General features: G+C 47.5%; 1 protein-coding gene across 2 annotated transcripts in view; it reads right to left on the bottom strand.

Annotated features, from left to right (window-relative positions):
• Positions 1–17,592, bottom strand: part of LOC119437011 (eukaryotic translation initiation factor 4E) — a 49,099-nt gene that overhangs the window by 14,217 nt on the left and 17,290 nt on the right. For both annotated transcript variants that reach the window (XM_037704073.2, XM_049660181.1), the window contains exons 3-4: positions 11,306–11,419; positions 7,389–7,528 (exon numbers count right to left, since the gene is read on the bottom strand). In XM_037704073.2, coding sequence (XP_037560001.1) covers positions 7,389–7,528; positions 11,306–11,419 — 254 coding nt within the window. The remainder of the gene's footprint in view (positions 1–7,388; positions 7,529–11,305; positions 11,420–17,592) is intronic.

The raw sequence follows: 17,592 nt of genomic DNA on the forward strand, positions 1-17,592 counted from the left end.
TCGCCCTGCACTATGCCTGATCCAGCCACTTCGTTGCCTGCACCACCGGCTGCCACTGTCGTCCCTCTTCATCGCGATCCACCCATTTTCAGTGGGACCGCCGAACACGACGTGGAAGCCTATCTCTCATCGTACGAACGTGTAAGTGCCCATAACAAATGGGACGACCAGGCTAACCTGTCCTATGTGTCCTTCTACCTCGCCGACGTAGCCAAACTGTGGTTCTTCAACCACGAATCAGACTTTTCAAGCTGGTCAGCATTTAAGACCCTTTTTGCCGAAGTGTTTGATCGCCCCGCTGTGCAACGTTATCACGTTATCGACGACAATAAACCTCGTCGCATAACAAATTTTCGGGCCGCTTCGAGTTAGAATTATCCAGATTCGATTGTATTTTCTGCTGATGCGTCACATTCTTGGACAGGAACAACTCTTGCGCACATTGCAGGCCCTTGTCCACATTTTAATCGTCTTTCCTGTGAAAGAAGCTTTGTAAGGCTTCCAGGCCAGCAAGGGCTTCGGCGAAGGTAGCCGGTGGGCGCAAGCCTTCGTTCTCGCTGCCGTCTTCAGGCGCCTCGTCCACCACCACCTCCGCTACGATCTCGGCGAGTCGTAGCTTCGCCGCTTAGTAGTTCGCGTTGAAGCGAGGGGCGAAATAGCGCAAAGGTCAATTCGCTCGACGCTGCTGCCGCACTTCCGTCACTTTGGGCGAACGAGCAATGCAGAGAAGTCGCGGAGGGAGGGGGGGGGAATTGAGCACTGCAGAGAAGCCGCGCGACGGCTGTCTGCCACTTAGCGCTTCACAAGCACGTGAGAGCGGCCTTTTTGCACACCTGAATGATAATTTTTCGCTGCAACACGTATCATATGACCGCAGTTTGCCACAATGCTGAACGTTGCTGCCGAATAATCGTATTTTCCGGGAACGTATTAACACATTCCTCTATGGGGTCATGTTTATTTTTCGCGATTGCGAACGTAGGAGCCGGGAAATCGTATTAAGCGGGAACGTATCAGTGAGGTTCTACTGTATTAAAAAGAAAGCACGGCGGTATTTTTTTTGCACATGCTCTAATTGGCTATGACTAAATAGGACCCAATATGGTGCAAATTTGAGAGAAAAATCGCTAAATGTTTGCACTACTACACAAACAGCAAGCACATTTTACAGAATAACTGCTATTTTAGCACCAACTCTGGCTTAGACTTGGCTCCTATACCGTATTTACACGATTGTAGGTCGACCCATTTTTTCAAATTTGGCAATCAAATGTTGGGGGGTCGACTTAGAATCGAAACCGAACCGTGTACCGCTAGTAACGGCAAGAGAAACGAGAAATCAGGGGTGCTACGGCGTGGTTACAACTTTGCACCTACGTTTTTATGGTTACGGTAGAAGCGTAGCGTAATAATTTACTGTATTGCATTTTGATTGCGCGCACCACGATCGCACGGCTCTTGTCGGAGCATCGATCATGGAAGAGCCGCAGTTTAGGGGGTATTGGTAGATGGCGGAAGAGCCGCCGTTAGGGGGGTATTAGTAGTTGGCGGAAGAGCTTTTCTTTGAGATACGATTGTTTTCGACGGCCGCGCGCATCTGTCACTTCTGCTGTTGTGCTGAATCGTCGCGCCTGTCATGAGTGCCAAGAACTTTCGGCGCTCGTTCTCAGCAGCGTTCAAACGGGCTGCTATCCTCCATGTTGAGGAAACTAACAACTGCGCAGCGGGACGCAAGTCTGGAGTCAGTGAACGTGTAGTGCGGCAGTGGCGGCTTCAGCGCAAGAAAATTTGGCCTCTCTGGCTACTGTGTGCGGGTGGGTCCTCTCTGCGTGGGGGGGCTGTACCGCGCAATGTCGTGGTGCGGTCGTTCGCGAAGTGTGGACTCACTTTTGATGACGACCTGCTGTGGGACCGCAGCAGCTATGATGGCAGCAGTACCAGTGAGGTCAACTCTAGTGACGATGAGTAGTCTTAGCAACCCCATCAATAAATTTCCCTTGTGTGAAATGCACTCGCGTGTCCGTGAAGTGCTCCTTAACAGTAACATGCGGTGTGCAAATATTCCATTTTAATCAGTTGGTATTTGATTCGATTCCAAAGACACTATTTGAAATGCCCAAAAATTGCCATTGTCAGGTTAAGCCAGCTTCGCTGCAGTACAGCCGTGTTATGCGGTGAAGCATATTTGCCGTGCAGTGAAGCATGTTAAAAGTAAGAAGGGGGCACTGTCAAGGGGCCCCTGCTGGTGCTTTTAGCTACCTGACACTACAGTTAAACCTGCTTATAACGAACCTCCATATAACGAATTCCTGGATATAACAAAAAATTTCTATTCCCCGCCGTTACTCCATAGAAGCACATGTATTTGAGACCTCTACGGAACGAAGTAGCAGCGGGAAACCCCCTCGAAATAACTAATTTTCCCCACCGAAAACCGAGAGATTTCACCCCAAATTATGTCACATTTGCGCGAGCAGCAACTGGAAGCACATTCTCCGCCGCGACGAAATGCGAAGCGGCGGCGTTGCGCTTGGCGCGCTCGAATTCACGGCCACTGCAAGGCGACAGAGAGTGCACGTGCGCGCAAGCGTGTGCGGCTTGCGAGGTGGCCCTGCATCCCTCGACCCGGCGATCTTGCCGCTGCGGGCGTGACCTTCCCCCTCCCTTCATTCAAACCTGATCCCGCCGCTCGCTGTAGCTGGCCTAGCCCGCCAAGCCGGCACTCCTTTTCCTGTTGATGTTGCCGAAGGAAAAAAAAAATTTTTTTTCTCAACGCGCCGCCAATGCTATTTTTCGGTTACTGCGCAAGTCTCTGCGCTTCACTAACCTGACACTAGGTGACACTATACGACGCCATCGTGTCGCCCGCTCTTCGTTTCCGACGCCTCGCGCTTGTGCGAAACGACACACATCCACGCATCCAGTACCTGGTGCGACATTCCAAGAATGAGTGCTTCGACGCAGAAACCCAAGATATTGACCTTATCTGCAGTTGGCTTTGAAGATAAGCTCACACGGGCGCTGTTTCCACATCGCAGATCGCTTTCAAGATACGGCAGCGGCCCCCGCCTAAGTAAACGCCTCCCTTTCTCGCCGCCCCCTCCCTCTCTCCCCCTCGCACTCGCGAGATGAGTCGGCTGACCCCCGCAAGCTTTCACTCGCACACACAGCATACGGCGCGCGGCAATGATGTTGCAGTGTTTGGACTTGACACGGAACCTCAAAGCGACGTCCACGGTGACGGCACAAATGCGCTTTGCAATAAAATGTGCTTCTACGCGGTTACTACTCCGATGGCGACAGCGAATTCGTGCCCCCTACCGGCAGCTTCTCCGAGTTACCGGGAACTTATCTCGAAGGCCATGCTTTTGTGCGCGGCAATCGACAACAGCTGTACATGCGGGAAATACGTCATGTGGCCGTGTTGCAAGTTCACTATCGCTGGCTACTGTCGTCCGGGCGTCGCAACTCGAGAATCACTGCGCAGGTGAGATTTTGCAGATTTTGTGCCTGCGCGTGTAGAACAAGAAAAATAGTACGCACTAACCGTTTGGTGGGCACTGAGCGACTACGGCTTAAGCGGCCAGCCAATACATGGGGTTCAATGGGGGCTGGGTGGAAGAATCTTCGCGACTATGTTTAAACTGCAATTGCGCATTAACCAGGTATGTACCGTATTAACGAGGTTTGACTGTACCATCCTTACTTTGTATATTAATCGCTGCTTTGCCTTTCGGGTGAAACTGGGACTTTTTTGTTCATCACAACTTTAGTGTATTGGGAGTAAATCTTGAGCGATAGGTAGTACATACGGTAAGCGTTTCTTTTTCGAATTTTCATGCCAAACCTGCATATAACGAAATCCTCTTTATAACGAAGTTTTTCGGGAATTTCTCAATTTCGTTATAACTAGGTTTAGCTGTATCAGCTCAAATACTCAAACTATGCTGCCTCTTCATACATCTGGACAACAAAACCGCCAGGTGGAACACACTGTCTGCTACTAATTTGGCTAAGTGTCAAATTTGTAGTTTGGAAACCGTGTTTTAACCAAAGTAGCAAGCTTGGCAATGTACGATTTTATTGCAAGAGCAATCATATGGACACTCCAGGCACATTTCTGCCGTCGCTGTGAGCTTCCGTATAAAGTCCAAAGGCGATAAAAATCGCCGCTGCGTGCAGTATGCTGTATGGGCAAGTGAAAGCGTGAGAGGGCGAGCCAGCGATCGCGGCTCAATCTCGTGCACACAAGGGAGGAAAGCGGGAAGGAAGCGCATTCTATGCCTGCTGGGGCCCGCTGTATCTTGAAAGCCATCTGCAACGGGAGCCCAATCAGTCGTGCGCTGTTTTCACGGCTTAGTTTGTAATGATGGGAGACGCAGCACGAAGGTCAATTCGCTCGCTGCTGCTGCCGCGCTTCCCGACTCCAGCGTTTTGACAGAGCATTTCCGCGGTCGAGTGAGATGTGTTCATGTTTGTACGTGACACCATGCTTGTTAATGCGCAGAAAGCTGCGCATGCACAGTTAGCCATGGACGCGCTTTCGCGCTCTCCCGCCATTGCATCATACTGCCAGTTCCGTGCGAGGAATGCAGGGATGCATGGCCACCGCAGCGCGGCGAGCGAAAAATAGGAATGGAGCTATTCACGCGCCAGCAATGTTGGACGTGCCTGATGGCGCCAGACATGCCGTGTCGGAGAATAGACGCTCACTGTTCACCACCGTGACGTCGCAGAGTTCGACACGTGTGCGCCAGCGCATTACATTGAAGTATATCTGCGGCTTGAAGGGAGCGCTCCGTTCTCCATCTCAGTTGACTGCCGAACTTCCAGGCAGCTGCACTGTAACCGGTATTTCTTCTCCCGCAACAGCACTATAAGCGATACGCATATACATAGAGTGCTATGGCAAAATGAACGGGAGTGTGAAAAGACCGTATCTGGTCCTGCACTATAAGCAGGTTACGTTATAAGTGGTCTGTACTGTAGTTGAGTACCACCAGCATGCTTCAATTGCCAAATGGATTAAAAACGTGGCTGTAGAAAAAGCAAGGAAAATTTAAAACACCAAGGAACTCAGATATGGCCTCAACAATGAAAGCATCTGAAAAGGCTCCTTCCACATTAACACTGTCGGAAAACTGACACAGTCGCCGACGATTTTTCGGACTTCTAAAATTCGGACTTGTTGGATACTCCGGACTTACCCAAAGCACTGTCAGGGTTCCCATACAGTTAATGCATTTTTGCGCCCGATTTTTCGAAGGAATTCAGGCCCTGAAGTTCAATTTTCCGGACTAAATCGCTCTTTCCGAGCCATGCTACCCGATCTTGTAGACTGCCGTGTTGGATTTTCTGCTGGCTTGGCCAGGCTTGGATTCCAGTGACCAACTCTATAGCCTCCAAGATTGAGAGGCGCTTGCTATGAATACAGTGCGCGCGATCTACCAATTTCTGGAGGCCATGCCCACTCTTCCTTAGCTGACGAAACGCTCCAGTTTCTTTTTTTCTGTCTTTTTTTCAGTCAGCACTACCACCATAATCACTAAATGTGGGATCAGTTTTCTTTTTAACAGCAAAGCTGTTTAAGCCAGCTGTAACTTGTGGTTCGGATCAAGAAACGCGAAGAAATAAAAGAAAATAAACTTTCTTGCCGAGGCAGGATTCATACCCGCGAACCCCCGGTCCCAAGGAGAGCGTCTTAACCACTAGGCTATACAGCCACGCTTGCTCAACATGCATTTATGCGAACTATATGATTGCGTTCGAGCGTCGTCTTCGTCCACAGCTGGCGCTCGCTCGTGCTCTGCGAGGTGAATAGGTTTTGCACGCTACAAGAGCGAGAGAGAGAGAGAGACACACATTCATTCATGGAGCGGGTCTGCTGGAACGCGTTGTCGGCATTGCAACGAGGTGTTGGTGTAGCAAGATGTGCTATGCAATGTGCAGTGATGGCAGTAAGTCCGAGATGCGTGAAAAGAAATTAACATGAGTAGCAAGATGAAAAGTTTGCGCACTTCCGGGAAATGCCTGGCTATGATCGCCCAGCTTCGCTGTTTTAAGCGTTGCGCGGCTGAGTGCAAGGTTAAGCGTTTTTTTTTCTACGTTTCGGTTGCTGTTTTGCACGTGCTGTTGTGGGAATCCTCGGGTCCCATGATCGCCACATGCGCAACAAACGTCGCGTCAGGCGCATGCGCGCCAGGGAGAGTTGGGAGAGGGGAAATTTTCCTTCCGCGGGCTGCGCACGGGAATCGCAAGCGCTATCAGCGCCACCGGGTGGGTCACGCGAGATCCCGCTGACATCGCCCGTGTCTCTTTGGTCTCCAGCAAGCGGCGATAGCGGAAGTCTCCGTCACCGCTCCCGTTTTCCCACACGTGGTTAGTCAACCGCATTCTTGGCGCGGTAATTGCCGCGGCCGCCCGTATTCCCCAGTTGGGAAGTCGGAAGCCCTTATTTACCTAGTGTATTATTCTCTTCGAGGGAACACTCAGCGATGTCAACTATAGCTAGCTGGCCTGCTCGAAGTGTTAGTTGCAGTCATAATAAATGTATTCCGAGCGTACACAGTAGTTGTCTATTGTTTCCTCAAGCTTGTACCGGACCGCGGTTGATGGGCAGGCATGCGCCAACCGCGGGGCTTGGTGTGCCGAGGCAGAGAGCCGTTGGCATCGCCCCCTTATCCCGACATTTGGCGTTCCCAACGTGGGGCAAGCTGTTGGAAAACGAGACGACGATGAGTTCGGGACGAGGAAGGCTTTGTCAGCACCAGTGTTAGGCCTCACCCAAAGGCGCGATTCCTAGCTAGATTGGGCATGTGCCACCACGATGCAGCATCCTGGTTCGCGTAAGAAGTCAAGCATTCGACAACTCTGAAGGTATAGCGGATGCCAACATCGAGCTACTGAAGAAAGGTATTTGTATAGCATGGGGAATTGTTCAGCTACGCGATGGGTGAGCTGATGTATTGCTGACAAATTTCGGAAGTGAATTTCAGCATGTCACAAAGAACACAGCCATCGCCTTTCTACACAGCGTTACTGCAATCACAGGTGCATGTAGTTTAGCGTCTATGCCGCCTGCTGCACAAACTACGCATGACGCCATAACGTCAGTTGCAATCAGCCCAAGTCTGTCGCCAACCCAGAAAGAATTGATGGAAGAGCTCATAAATGACTTCGCAGAATGTTTCTCCACTTCGTCAAAGGTACGGCCGCACACCGATTGTTAAACACTGTATAATAACAGACGAAGCAACCAGACCAGTGTACGAACACCCTTACCGAGTATCACCGGTTGAACAAGAGATCTCTGCGGCAAGGCAGAGTCACTTTATTCTACAAATGGAAAATTTTAAAACCCATGAGATAAGCCAACAAAACAAACTTACCCAATCTTAATGTTGCCATCAGCTCGGCGAACATCAGCAGTCCAGACAGCAATCTTGTCAAGTTTGGGGCGAACTTGGACCACAGCACCATTTACGTCGTCACTGAACTCTTCAAAGCTCTCTCCTATCAGGCACAGCAACTGTTAAATACAGACAGCACAGGCATTGCAACTTGACATTGTCCAAAATTATAAAACCACTATAGTATGTCAATAGCCTAAGAGTTATAGAATTTCATGAAGCTGTGCCACAAGCCAACAAATATACCCTGCATCCTATTAGGATACTGCTTCAGGCAGAAGGAATGGTACGTACAAGAAAGCCATATAGCATGTTAAAACAGGCCCGCAATTTTATACCAATGCCTTCTGCTCGATTTTATGCCCCTTTCATCCACCATTTATGGCCGGCTGATCCCACTGATAACGCAGGCAGAGCATCGCTCTGACGACTGACGGATCCCAAAAAGGAACAGCATCAGGAAAAGCATCACAACATCGCGACACAGGTCTGAATATTCCCATGTTCAGAGTGTACCCATATGTTTTCAATCATCATCAGCTCAACAATCACTGAAACTGCCTTTGTGCTTACTTCTGAGTAGACCGATTCCGCCAGTTTGCTTCAATGCATGATCAGGTCCCGTTGCAGCCCTCGGACTATGGGACCCTAGTCTGAAATACCTGTCTATATTATATGCACTTTGCACTATTGATCATAAATGATCGCTGAAGAAATACATGTGACAGTATAGTACTTTGCCTGGCACTCCCCCCTGAACAAAGAAGTTTCTTGAATGCTGCTTTGAATTATCTTCCTGCCACAACGCCCGAGAGCTGACAATGAGGTAAGCACTGTAGTCAAAATGATTGACGGCACTTGTTTACAATTGATAGTGCTCGCGTGTCTTCACACCGTTTATTCTCAAGTTTCTGCGCTACACACTAGAAAAAAATTAATGCAGGGTGCATCCCCAGAAGCGAATGTCCCCACTGGCCAGCCGGCAACCAGCCCACATTCCAAAGGTCAAGCACCCCAACTCGACAATGGCGAGAAGTTCAACGTAACTTCTCTGATCCTGTTGCTAGCAAGAAATGCAGTGAAAGAACACTTCGGAAAGCCTAGGAGACCTAGGGAACAGATTTGAGAGAGCAGCACAGTACTTTCACTGGCTTTTTCTTCTGATGGTCGACAAGTAAATATTCGTTCTAGAGTTTTACGTGCCAAAACCAGTTCTGATTATGAGGCACACCCTAGTGAAGGGCTCCGATTAATTTCGACCACCTGGGGTTCTTTTAACGTGCACTACAACACAAACATATGGGTGTTTTTGCATTTTGCCTCCATCGAAATGCGGCCGCGGCGGCTGAGATTCGATCCCGCGATCTCATACTCAGCATCGCAACGCCTTAGCACACTGAGCCACCCCACAAGCGACATGTAAATGTTGTACATAAAGCACATTTTCGCGTCCCTCCGGACTTCTTTCACCTGGCACCCAGCGAGGCACCAGCACTGGAGTCTCCGTGGTTGCTCGGACACCAATTTCACAGCAATAGGTACTTGAGTGAAGACTAGCCATCACAGGGCTCGTACAGGTCTCGGACAAATTCAAGGATATTGAAGGCCTTTCAAGGCCCTGTCAAAGCTTTTTAAAGGGTGCAGATCGGCATCCCATATAGCAATTTTTCACTATACCAATCTTTCTAAAACACTATAAACTTAAACACAACGAAGGTAGTAAAATCGGCACTTTGCATAAAAGGTCCAATTTCACTATGACAAATAAATACAGTCTCTGATATACTTATCTTCCACAGAAGGGGCCGTAAAATTTTTAGCATTATCATGCAACCAGAAAAACAAATTTCATGAAGAACACATCATTTTTTTTTTAATTTGAAGAGCCTGCGACCAAAGGTATGATTTTGTGTCGTGTCGATGATAGCTTTAGATTGATATGAAACGAAGCCTGCAAAGCTTTTGCGTCCACTCCGCCATCGTGGCTAATAGCGTCACTCGCAGTGGGATGACTTTGCGCTCGCTGCAGATTAACTTTAAAGACGAAGTGAAAGTCGTGTGAAAAAGAAAAAGCGAGCCGCCGCACCCGCATTTATGCCATACATCCAATGCGACAGGATTTCGCCGCATCGCCAGCCTTGCATACCTTTTTCTGATCTCCCTTCCACTCTTCCAAAACAAGTAAGCGGTAGAAGGGAGACGGGAGAGAGCACGAGGGGGTGCGACTGCAACGAAGGTATGCCGTGCGGATCAAAGGCGAGTGTGGCAAAGGTATGTGGCACATAGGTGGGTGCAACGTCCCTTTTCTCTTCCTTTGTATTGTGCCATTGTTTCTAAAATGGCAAGTTTGCTGGGTCCATGCTGATCCACCATAAAAAGCTGGTCACAAAATTATCTTGGACTATTACACAAGAAATTCAAGGGTTTTCAAGGAGAAAAAAGACCTGTGCGCACCCTGCATCATTTGTGGCAGTTCTGGGTATATTAGCGATTTTCAGTTTTTTTTGGCCTGTTTGATTATTCCTTTTAGTCATTTGTAGACGAATTCTTTTTGCTAATTTTGTCCAGTACCAGCAAGGAAAAAAAAAAAAAACTGAGCTGCAGCTTAATTCCTCTGCTTATTCAAACTTACTTCAAATTTAATTACTCTAATTACGAACCCTCACTAAAATTATCTTCCTACTATCCTTGCTTTCTTTCGCGAGTCTGTGGCACCTTACAATAAAATAATGCAAATTTGACACATTTATTGACAGTGCATCATAATTCGTGAATGAAGGGGGTTTAGTTAAATAGGAGGAATTGCGATTGAATAAGAAGGCAAAATGTATACAGCAAACAACAAAAGTATTTCAGCATGCGCAGAAACACGTTTAGCCTCTGTTCTGTACATGCTGAAACGCATTTATTTGCTTACCGTATACATTTTGCCTTTTTATATTTCTATTTAATTCCTCTAATTTGCGCTTCCTTGAAACAAAAATGACTTGGCAGCCGGCGCTTCTGCCCCTGTGGTGCTCCTTCCTTTTGTGCTCTCGATGCTTTTGCGTGCTTAGTTCTACAAGAAAATGAATGTAAAGTGTAGCGTCAGCTACTCCCCATGAAACCTGCACCTGCATCTTCACGCATAATTATGTCGGAGCCATTACTGAGCTATGGGGCATGTCCACAAACTGCACACCCGTAGTGGAGGGCTCAGGGCTTAATTTCATTTCAAGAGAGCTTTTGCCTCCCAAGCCTATCACAATGTGGCCGCCGCAGCCAGGAGTCTAAGCCGCAACCTCATGCTCAGCAGAAGGATACCACAGCCACTGAGCAGGTCATGAGATCCATTATGCAGGAAAATAAGCAATAAGACGCATGCTGAACGTGTTCAAATGAGAGCACTTTAACTGTTGACCCCTCCTTGCTCACACAGAAACAATCAACCTATCTCTTTTCGAGAAATTAGCAGCACATCATCAGCCAATTTTTATGTCCACTACAGGACGAAGGCCTCTCCCAGTGATCTCCAATTACCCCTGCCTAGCGTTAGCCGATTCCAACTTCCACTGCAATTTTTTAGCAGCACATACCTTGCAGCAAATATTGCTGCTGTACAACATGTTTGTGAAGAGCACTTAAAAAAGAAAAACTGCTACAGCTTTCTCATTCCTTTCGCGCTCCGAGAAATGACGAGTACTTTAAGTATTTGACTGATAAAGCTAAGCAAACGTATTGCCACTCACCATCTGCGGTCACAGAGGTCCCCAAACTTTTGGGTATCGCATTCACAGTTTACACAACAGAAGCAAGCATACCTGTTTTCATGCCAAACAACTTGCTAACAGCAACTGAGCCATAGATTATGGACAATGTCTCTGTCTCAGTAATTACTAAGTAAAGGGAAAGCTCACAATTTCAAGCCAGTAGTTATCCAAGTCTATTGTCCTCTGGTTTTTGTTCAAGTTGAAGAGCCAACGACCTCCTTGCTTGTTGCGGAGGTCTTCCCACATGGGCTTGATGCCATACTGCACAAGAAATACAAGCTTGAAAAAATGAGCCAGCCACATACTGCAAGTTGCAGATAAACATAATATGCCTGAGCCCACATTAACATTTCCTTTGGCACGCCAAAGAACATGTTCCCACAAAAAGCATTTGAGCTGAACCATCTGTAGGGGAAAAAAAAAGTTATTGCACTATGTTTTTTGAAATCGTAGTGGACTACTCAAACATTTATCTTGGCATCATATTTAAGCAACCAATATTTCTCGGGTGTTGTTGAAAGCAACACAAGATGTCTCTACCAGCCGTGCATCATTGTGCATCACATGAAGCAAACGTAATCATAGCAATGATTGTCAAAACACAGCTGTGGGAGGGCCACAATGGAACGACAGGTGTCACTACATGAATGCAAGCTGAATTTTGACTGGATAAGTGTTTGTAGGGCGAGTGAACTGCAAAAGGCCATGCCTTTTTTTTTATGTTGTTACTTTCAATTTGTAAGCTGAATAACTCGCTTGCCCACATCAATCGTAATTAATTTTTCATTCACCTCGAAATCATACAAGGGATGCATTGCGGCACAACACTTGGTGGTTCAAATAATGTTGCAGGGCCCCTTAAGAGGACAAAAAAAAATATTAATTGAGCATATTTTATTGCAAGCCATTCAAAACACGCCATGTGCAGTGCAATTTCAGGGATGAAACAGGTCCGATTTCACCAAAACAATTGGAGATGGTCACATGGTATCGCAACCCACCGAGTTGCAAGTCAACCCAGCACAGTGGTTGCAAGCTACAGCAAGAATATTACCGAAGTGGGCATGCGTTGCCACATTAGATATTCTTTCCCTCCTCCCCTCTGCGCTTCTACGCATTCAGCCTGGTCCTTTGCTGTCGGTTCTCAGAACTCCTTTTGCCTCCCCTCTCCTATAATCCTGTCAAGTGTCCAATAAGCCGTTTTTGCCAGCATCGTTAATCTGGCTTGTAAGCACTACATCATGCAAGTGATGCACGTCAGTGGTATGCAATATCTGTTTGGCACCCCCATTTTCCTTGACAGTATGGAATATTACTTCAAGAGTGGTGCACTTGGCCCACATTTAGAATTGGTTGCGTTAAAATATTTTTCACTAAGTTGAGGCTCCAAAACCTAACACACCAAAAAGAAAATTTTGTGGTCTTTATACGTTTATGCATGTACATTTTATTATATTCATGAGCTTGCAAGAAAATGAGACCTAAACTGAACGGCAGTGTTCATTATAAAGCAGCACAGTGGGTTATATTGCGAGGAATGCCACAGTGAACGGTTCGATTCGACCACCCAGAGCACAGTACACAAGCACTTTTGCATTTAATCACAATCAGAATGCAGCTGCCGCGGTCGGGAATCTAACAACCTCATGCTTGGCAGCAAAATGGGTTTAAGGGGCACTAAAGAGAAAAGCTCAGATGACCTGTATCAGTTACCTTCCTAAAATACCAAAAAGGCCACTCTTAACCATGAGAGGCGGCTTGGTAAGCCACAAAAGATGAAAAACCAAGACGCGTGGCATCACCCCCTGGAAGCTCTCTCACCAGCTTGCCGTGATGTCATGAACTTCAACGGCATCTTCTTGGGCCTAGTTAACCCCTTACTGCATGAACTTATTTTCTCGTGAAAAAATTAGACAAGCTTTTTTTTTTTTTAGGCTAGATTTGCCTGACCCGACTTTAAGGAAACACTTGGTTGAGGCTTTACGAGCCAAAATTATTGCATATCATATTATACATCATTCAGTAATGGGTATATAATTTGGACTAGGCAAAAAGACATTTGAATTACAGAAATCTTGCAAGAACTATTAGAACCATTGAAAAAAATTTAACATCGCTTTAAGAATGGAGTTTGCTTTACAGCTCCAACTAGTACAACTTTCATTAAAATTTGATGACCTCATCCTTGACCGACTAATCAATAGCTTCAATATCTATACTTGCAGACTTTTCTTGGCTATGAAGCGAAAGCTACAGAACCAAAGCGTGCCTTCTTCCCCCCTGCTGGAAGTGGTTGGGACGCAGTTTTGTTCACGTTTTGTTACGTGGAAATTAATCATTTTTAAAACTATTTTACAGCACCTAACTTGAAAGGACACGCAACATTCACAAGTCGGCTACTGGTATTATTGCATATAGACACTCCAGGCGCATTTCTGCCGTTGTCGCCACGAGGTTCCGTATAAATTCCACAGGCGATAAAACTGTCGCCACACGCCGTATGCGCGAGTGAAAGTGTGAGCCGGCGATCACAGCTCAATCTCGCGCACGCAGGGACGGGAAGCGGGAGAGAGATTCGTTTTAAGCCCCAACAAGATGTACGCATTATAACACGACCACATGCGGCGCCCTCACTCGACGTGCCGTCGCGCCTGATGAAGGAAGAGGGCGTGCACCCAAACGATGCACAAGTTCTGGCGCATCACCGCGCGTTTCGTCGCAGTGTTAGGTTGCCATGTTCAAGGCAGCCTAGCCTTCCCTCAACGGCTACGTTAAGCGAGGTGTTAAAGAGGGCAATAAAACACATGAAGTTGACTTAAAATTTGTTTTTATGTTTCTAAAATATATTGCAGGTCTCCGAATGATTAAGACCGCTTAACTGCGACTCAATACGAGTATTGCGAACCCGGTGAAACGTGCAGCAGCATTGGCATAGCATCACTTGCTACCGTTGTTGCGCGCTGTGTCAGGTTTCGAACAGCGCTGCAAGCTTTCGTCCTTTGGTCTTTGTGCTTCGTTGACTCTTGAATCATGAGACCAGTGTCCAGAAGAAAGTGTTGCCCCTTGCCATGAAAATGATGACGCTGCTGCTAATGTTGAAGAGAAGGTGACGTCAGTACCAGCGGCAACCGCCTCTTTCCACCCACAGTGCCGCTATTATGTTGTGGTCGTTATGTTGCTTATACGAAGCCATCCATCCTCAATTGTTGCCAACGTGGCACTACGGCGATTAACATTTCATTATTAATGCAGCCACTAAGGCTAAGGACTTCAGCGGCTGCCGTGATTAAACTACTAAAACATGCACAGAACGCCAATCACAATGCAAGCAGCTTGCCTGCACCGTGGAGGAAGGAAAAAGTTAGGAGAGCATTACGTCACGCAGCCAGTCTTGGCAAGCAAATGCTCCATGAAGCCAGCCCTTTGCACAGTGTCCGCCCAACACGCGACCTCTTGGGTCGAGATCACGGAGCAAGAATAGAGATTCGCCGAGACGTTTGGTGCCCGGCATTTTCTTTTCTTTTTTTTAAATCAATGCGCGCTTGTTCGGGGCCCCTGCTGTAGCGCTGCATGCAGAGCAGATGCAGGCCGACATGCTTGGCTTCAATCGCATTGCGCGATGCTCCCTCCTAACTTTTTCTTTCCTCTATGGCCTGCACGCCACGCTGGGAGTCGTTCCGGTTGGTCACGTTGGTTCACCGTGGTCACGTGCGTCGCACGGGTGGCAGCTTCCGGCGCGGGCTTAAAACTAGCAGTGCAAGGTCTTCATGCCACTACGCGTAGACACGCGATGCAGCCTCCGCGCCTGATGCCGTACGCGCCCAGATGCGGTGGCTTCCCCGCCGGGCCACAAGGCTCGGGGGGGGGGGGGGGGGGGGGGCAAGCTTCCACCCGGGCGGCTGTATCTTGAAAGCCATCTGCGGAGGGGGCAGAGTCCTTCCTCCCTGCACTGTGTTTTTGCGGCTCAGTTCGTGTAGATGCGAGCAGCGGGACGAAGGTCAATTCACTCGCTGCTGCTGCTGTGCTTACTCACCATAGCGTTTTGACAGAGTTTCCGCGGTCATTGAGCGAGATGCGTTCATGTTTGTTTGCGCGCGCGTGACACCATGCTTGTTAATTTAGTTCGTATGCCTATGTTTAAAAGTTTATATGGCCAATAAAACTACTATACTTCATATAGCTGTCCACTAGGTTTGCTATCGCAATCGATGCTTCGCCTTTCGGTCGAAACTGCAACTTTTTTTTATTGTATTTTTAGTTTGCCCTTTTGACTTCTCACACACCCGAGTCTGTCGCATGTTTTACGCATTCCTCAATAGCAAAATGGCACTCGCGTTTTCTTGCGAGTGCTTGCTGTCCTGCCAATCAATTCCCCTGGGAAGCTGTAGATTAACTTCAAGAAAAAAACTTTCATAGCACAGAAAACAAGTGAACCCATCTGGAAATCGCAACCGTCGGCATGCAAGTACAAACGAGTCAGCAACCTGACTACGGCGCTGGCTCTACTGATGCCAGTGTCGGTTGCGCATCTAAAGAGCCGTTTATAATCCGACGTAATGCAGTGCGCTTGCACGCTACGTCACAATGGCGAAAACGACCCCCTCTAAAGTCGGGCGCACCGGCGCAGCCAACGTAACTGGCAGCTTCTAACTGAAGGGCCCGGCGGCGAAATGGCTCCTAACCCATTCGCTTATCGAAGGCGACGGCACCGTCAACCCACAATGCATCGCACGTGAAGAAAGGCACCCACGCTGCTCCGCCCGTGGGCACAGACAGCCGTTCAAAGTGGCCTGCTGGTTGGGGATCGTTCTGCGCATGCTCGGAAGATAACCGATGGCGTGCGCGTTGAAGTATTAGCTCCGAGAACGAGCAAAAGCGGCGCTGCAAGCGCCGCTCGCATGACATCACAACAAGGATTCGCACCTGTCATCTGCTACAGTTCGGGCTGCGCCCGGGCACCTTCTGTAATGTTTCCGTTTGTTCACTCTCGTTCTCCTATGGTGGTACACTTATGACAGTCCTCTCAAATATATTTTGACGATGTCTTCGTCAAAATTTATTGAAAAAGAGCTTATTTTCTAGACAATATATTTCTCATAGGCACCGTTACAGTGCCTGCCAACGGAGGTCAGTCCGGAGTAGTGTGGGTTTTTCATGCGCAGTTATACACCCTGCAGCAGTAGCTCAGGTGGATAATAAAAGCATAAACGCGAATACATACGATAGGAAAATCTAGTTAAGTGACCATACCTGCCGTGGTGCAACAATTATGCAATAAACGCTGGCTATATATGACTTGTACAACATTTACCTTGATTTTAACCGGCTAAATCTTGTTTGCTCACGAGCCGTTCATTGGCAAAATATCGAATTTTCGCATTTATTCACAGAAACGTTAGGCAGTAGCACGAGGACTAAACAACACATCAGTATAGATTCTGCCAGACTGTTTGCTTTTTGAACTGCTTCTCAAAATTAAGCCACTCTTCACCAGTTAATTTTAAGTGGCGGTAATTTTAAGTAAAGCTAATTGAGGCTTTAAGCTGTTTGCAGCACACAAAAAGGCATGGACCAATATTTATTCTCTTTTCAGTGCTACACGCTCTGCTCTGTTCAACAATTTAGTGCTGCTTGTTGCTTGGGGAACCGTTCGGATCGATCTGCTTGGCGAAACTGACACAGCTGCTCGGCGCAACTTTTTGGCTGAAACATGCCTTTTATGGCTGCAGCCAGCAAGAAGCCGAAGCTTCATTCTTTAGTGGTATAGGGCACATAGAAAATATCAGATTTTTGAGTGATCAAAAATCAAGTGAATTCATATGAGGCTTGCATATATAGTGTCTTCTTTATGAGGTGGGTATACGAGGGGCTCTTTTATGGGCTGACGCAGTGAATAGTTCTGAATTTGTATAATTAAACACCATTGTGGTTCGAGACATCGTCATGCAGACTGTAGTTGCGTGACGATGTTGTATGACGGAGCTGCCTCTTTCAGGCAGCCGAAGCTGCACTTAGTGCCTCGAGTATGTTATAGGCTTTCCAATTAGGCGCTGTAAAGGACTCCTTCACGATTTTAATTCAAAGTTGTAGTAAATGGAAGAGTGTCGCAAACAATGCGCTTAGAGGTCAAATTTGTCGTTTCATGCGGGAGGTGTCCATATGTCGTAAGGTGTGCTCAGAAACATTGCGGGATGTGGGTCTTGGCATCATGATGTATAGCATCACCTGAAAAAAGTTTGAATGGTGCGTCATGTAACGCCCGGGGGGCTGTTCGGAGAAAGGTGAAAGTAGTTGCAAATGTCTTTCGTAAAACATGCACGCCCAAACTTGTTCTTGCGCATTACTGCAGTATCCACATTTGAGTAGAACTGAACAGAGCAATACAGAAGCTTGACGAAAGCTTCGCCGGCAGTATCCTATTCTACCATACTGAT

Source organism: Dermacentor silvarum, chromosome 1 (genome assembly GCF_013339745.2).
Source record: "Dermacentor silvarum isolate Dsil-2018 chromosome 1, BIME_Dsil_1.4, whole genome shotgun sequence".
NCBI classification, from domain to species: Eukaryota; Metazoa; Arthropoda; class Arachnida; order Ixodida; family Ixodidae; genus Dermacentor; species Dermacentor silvarum.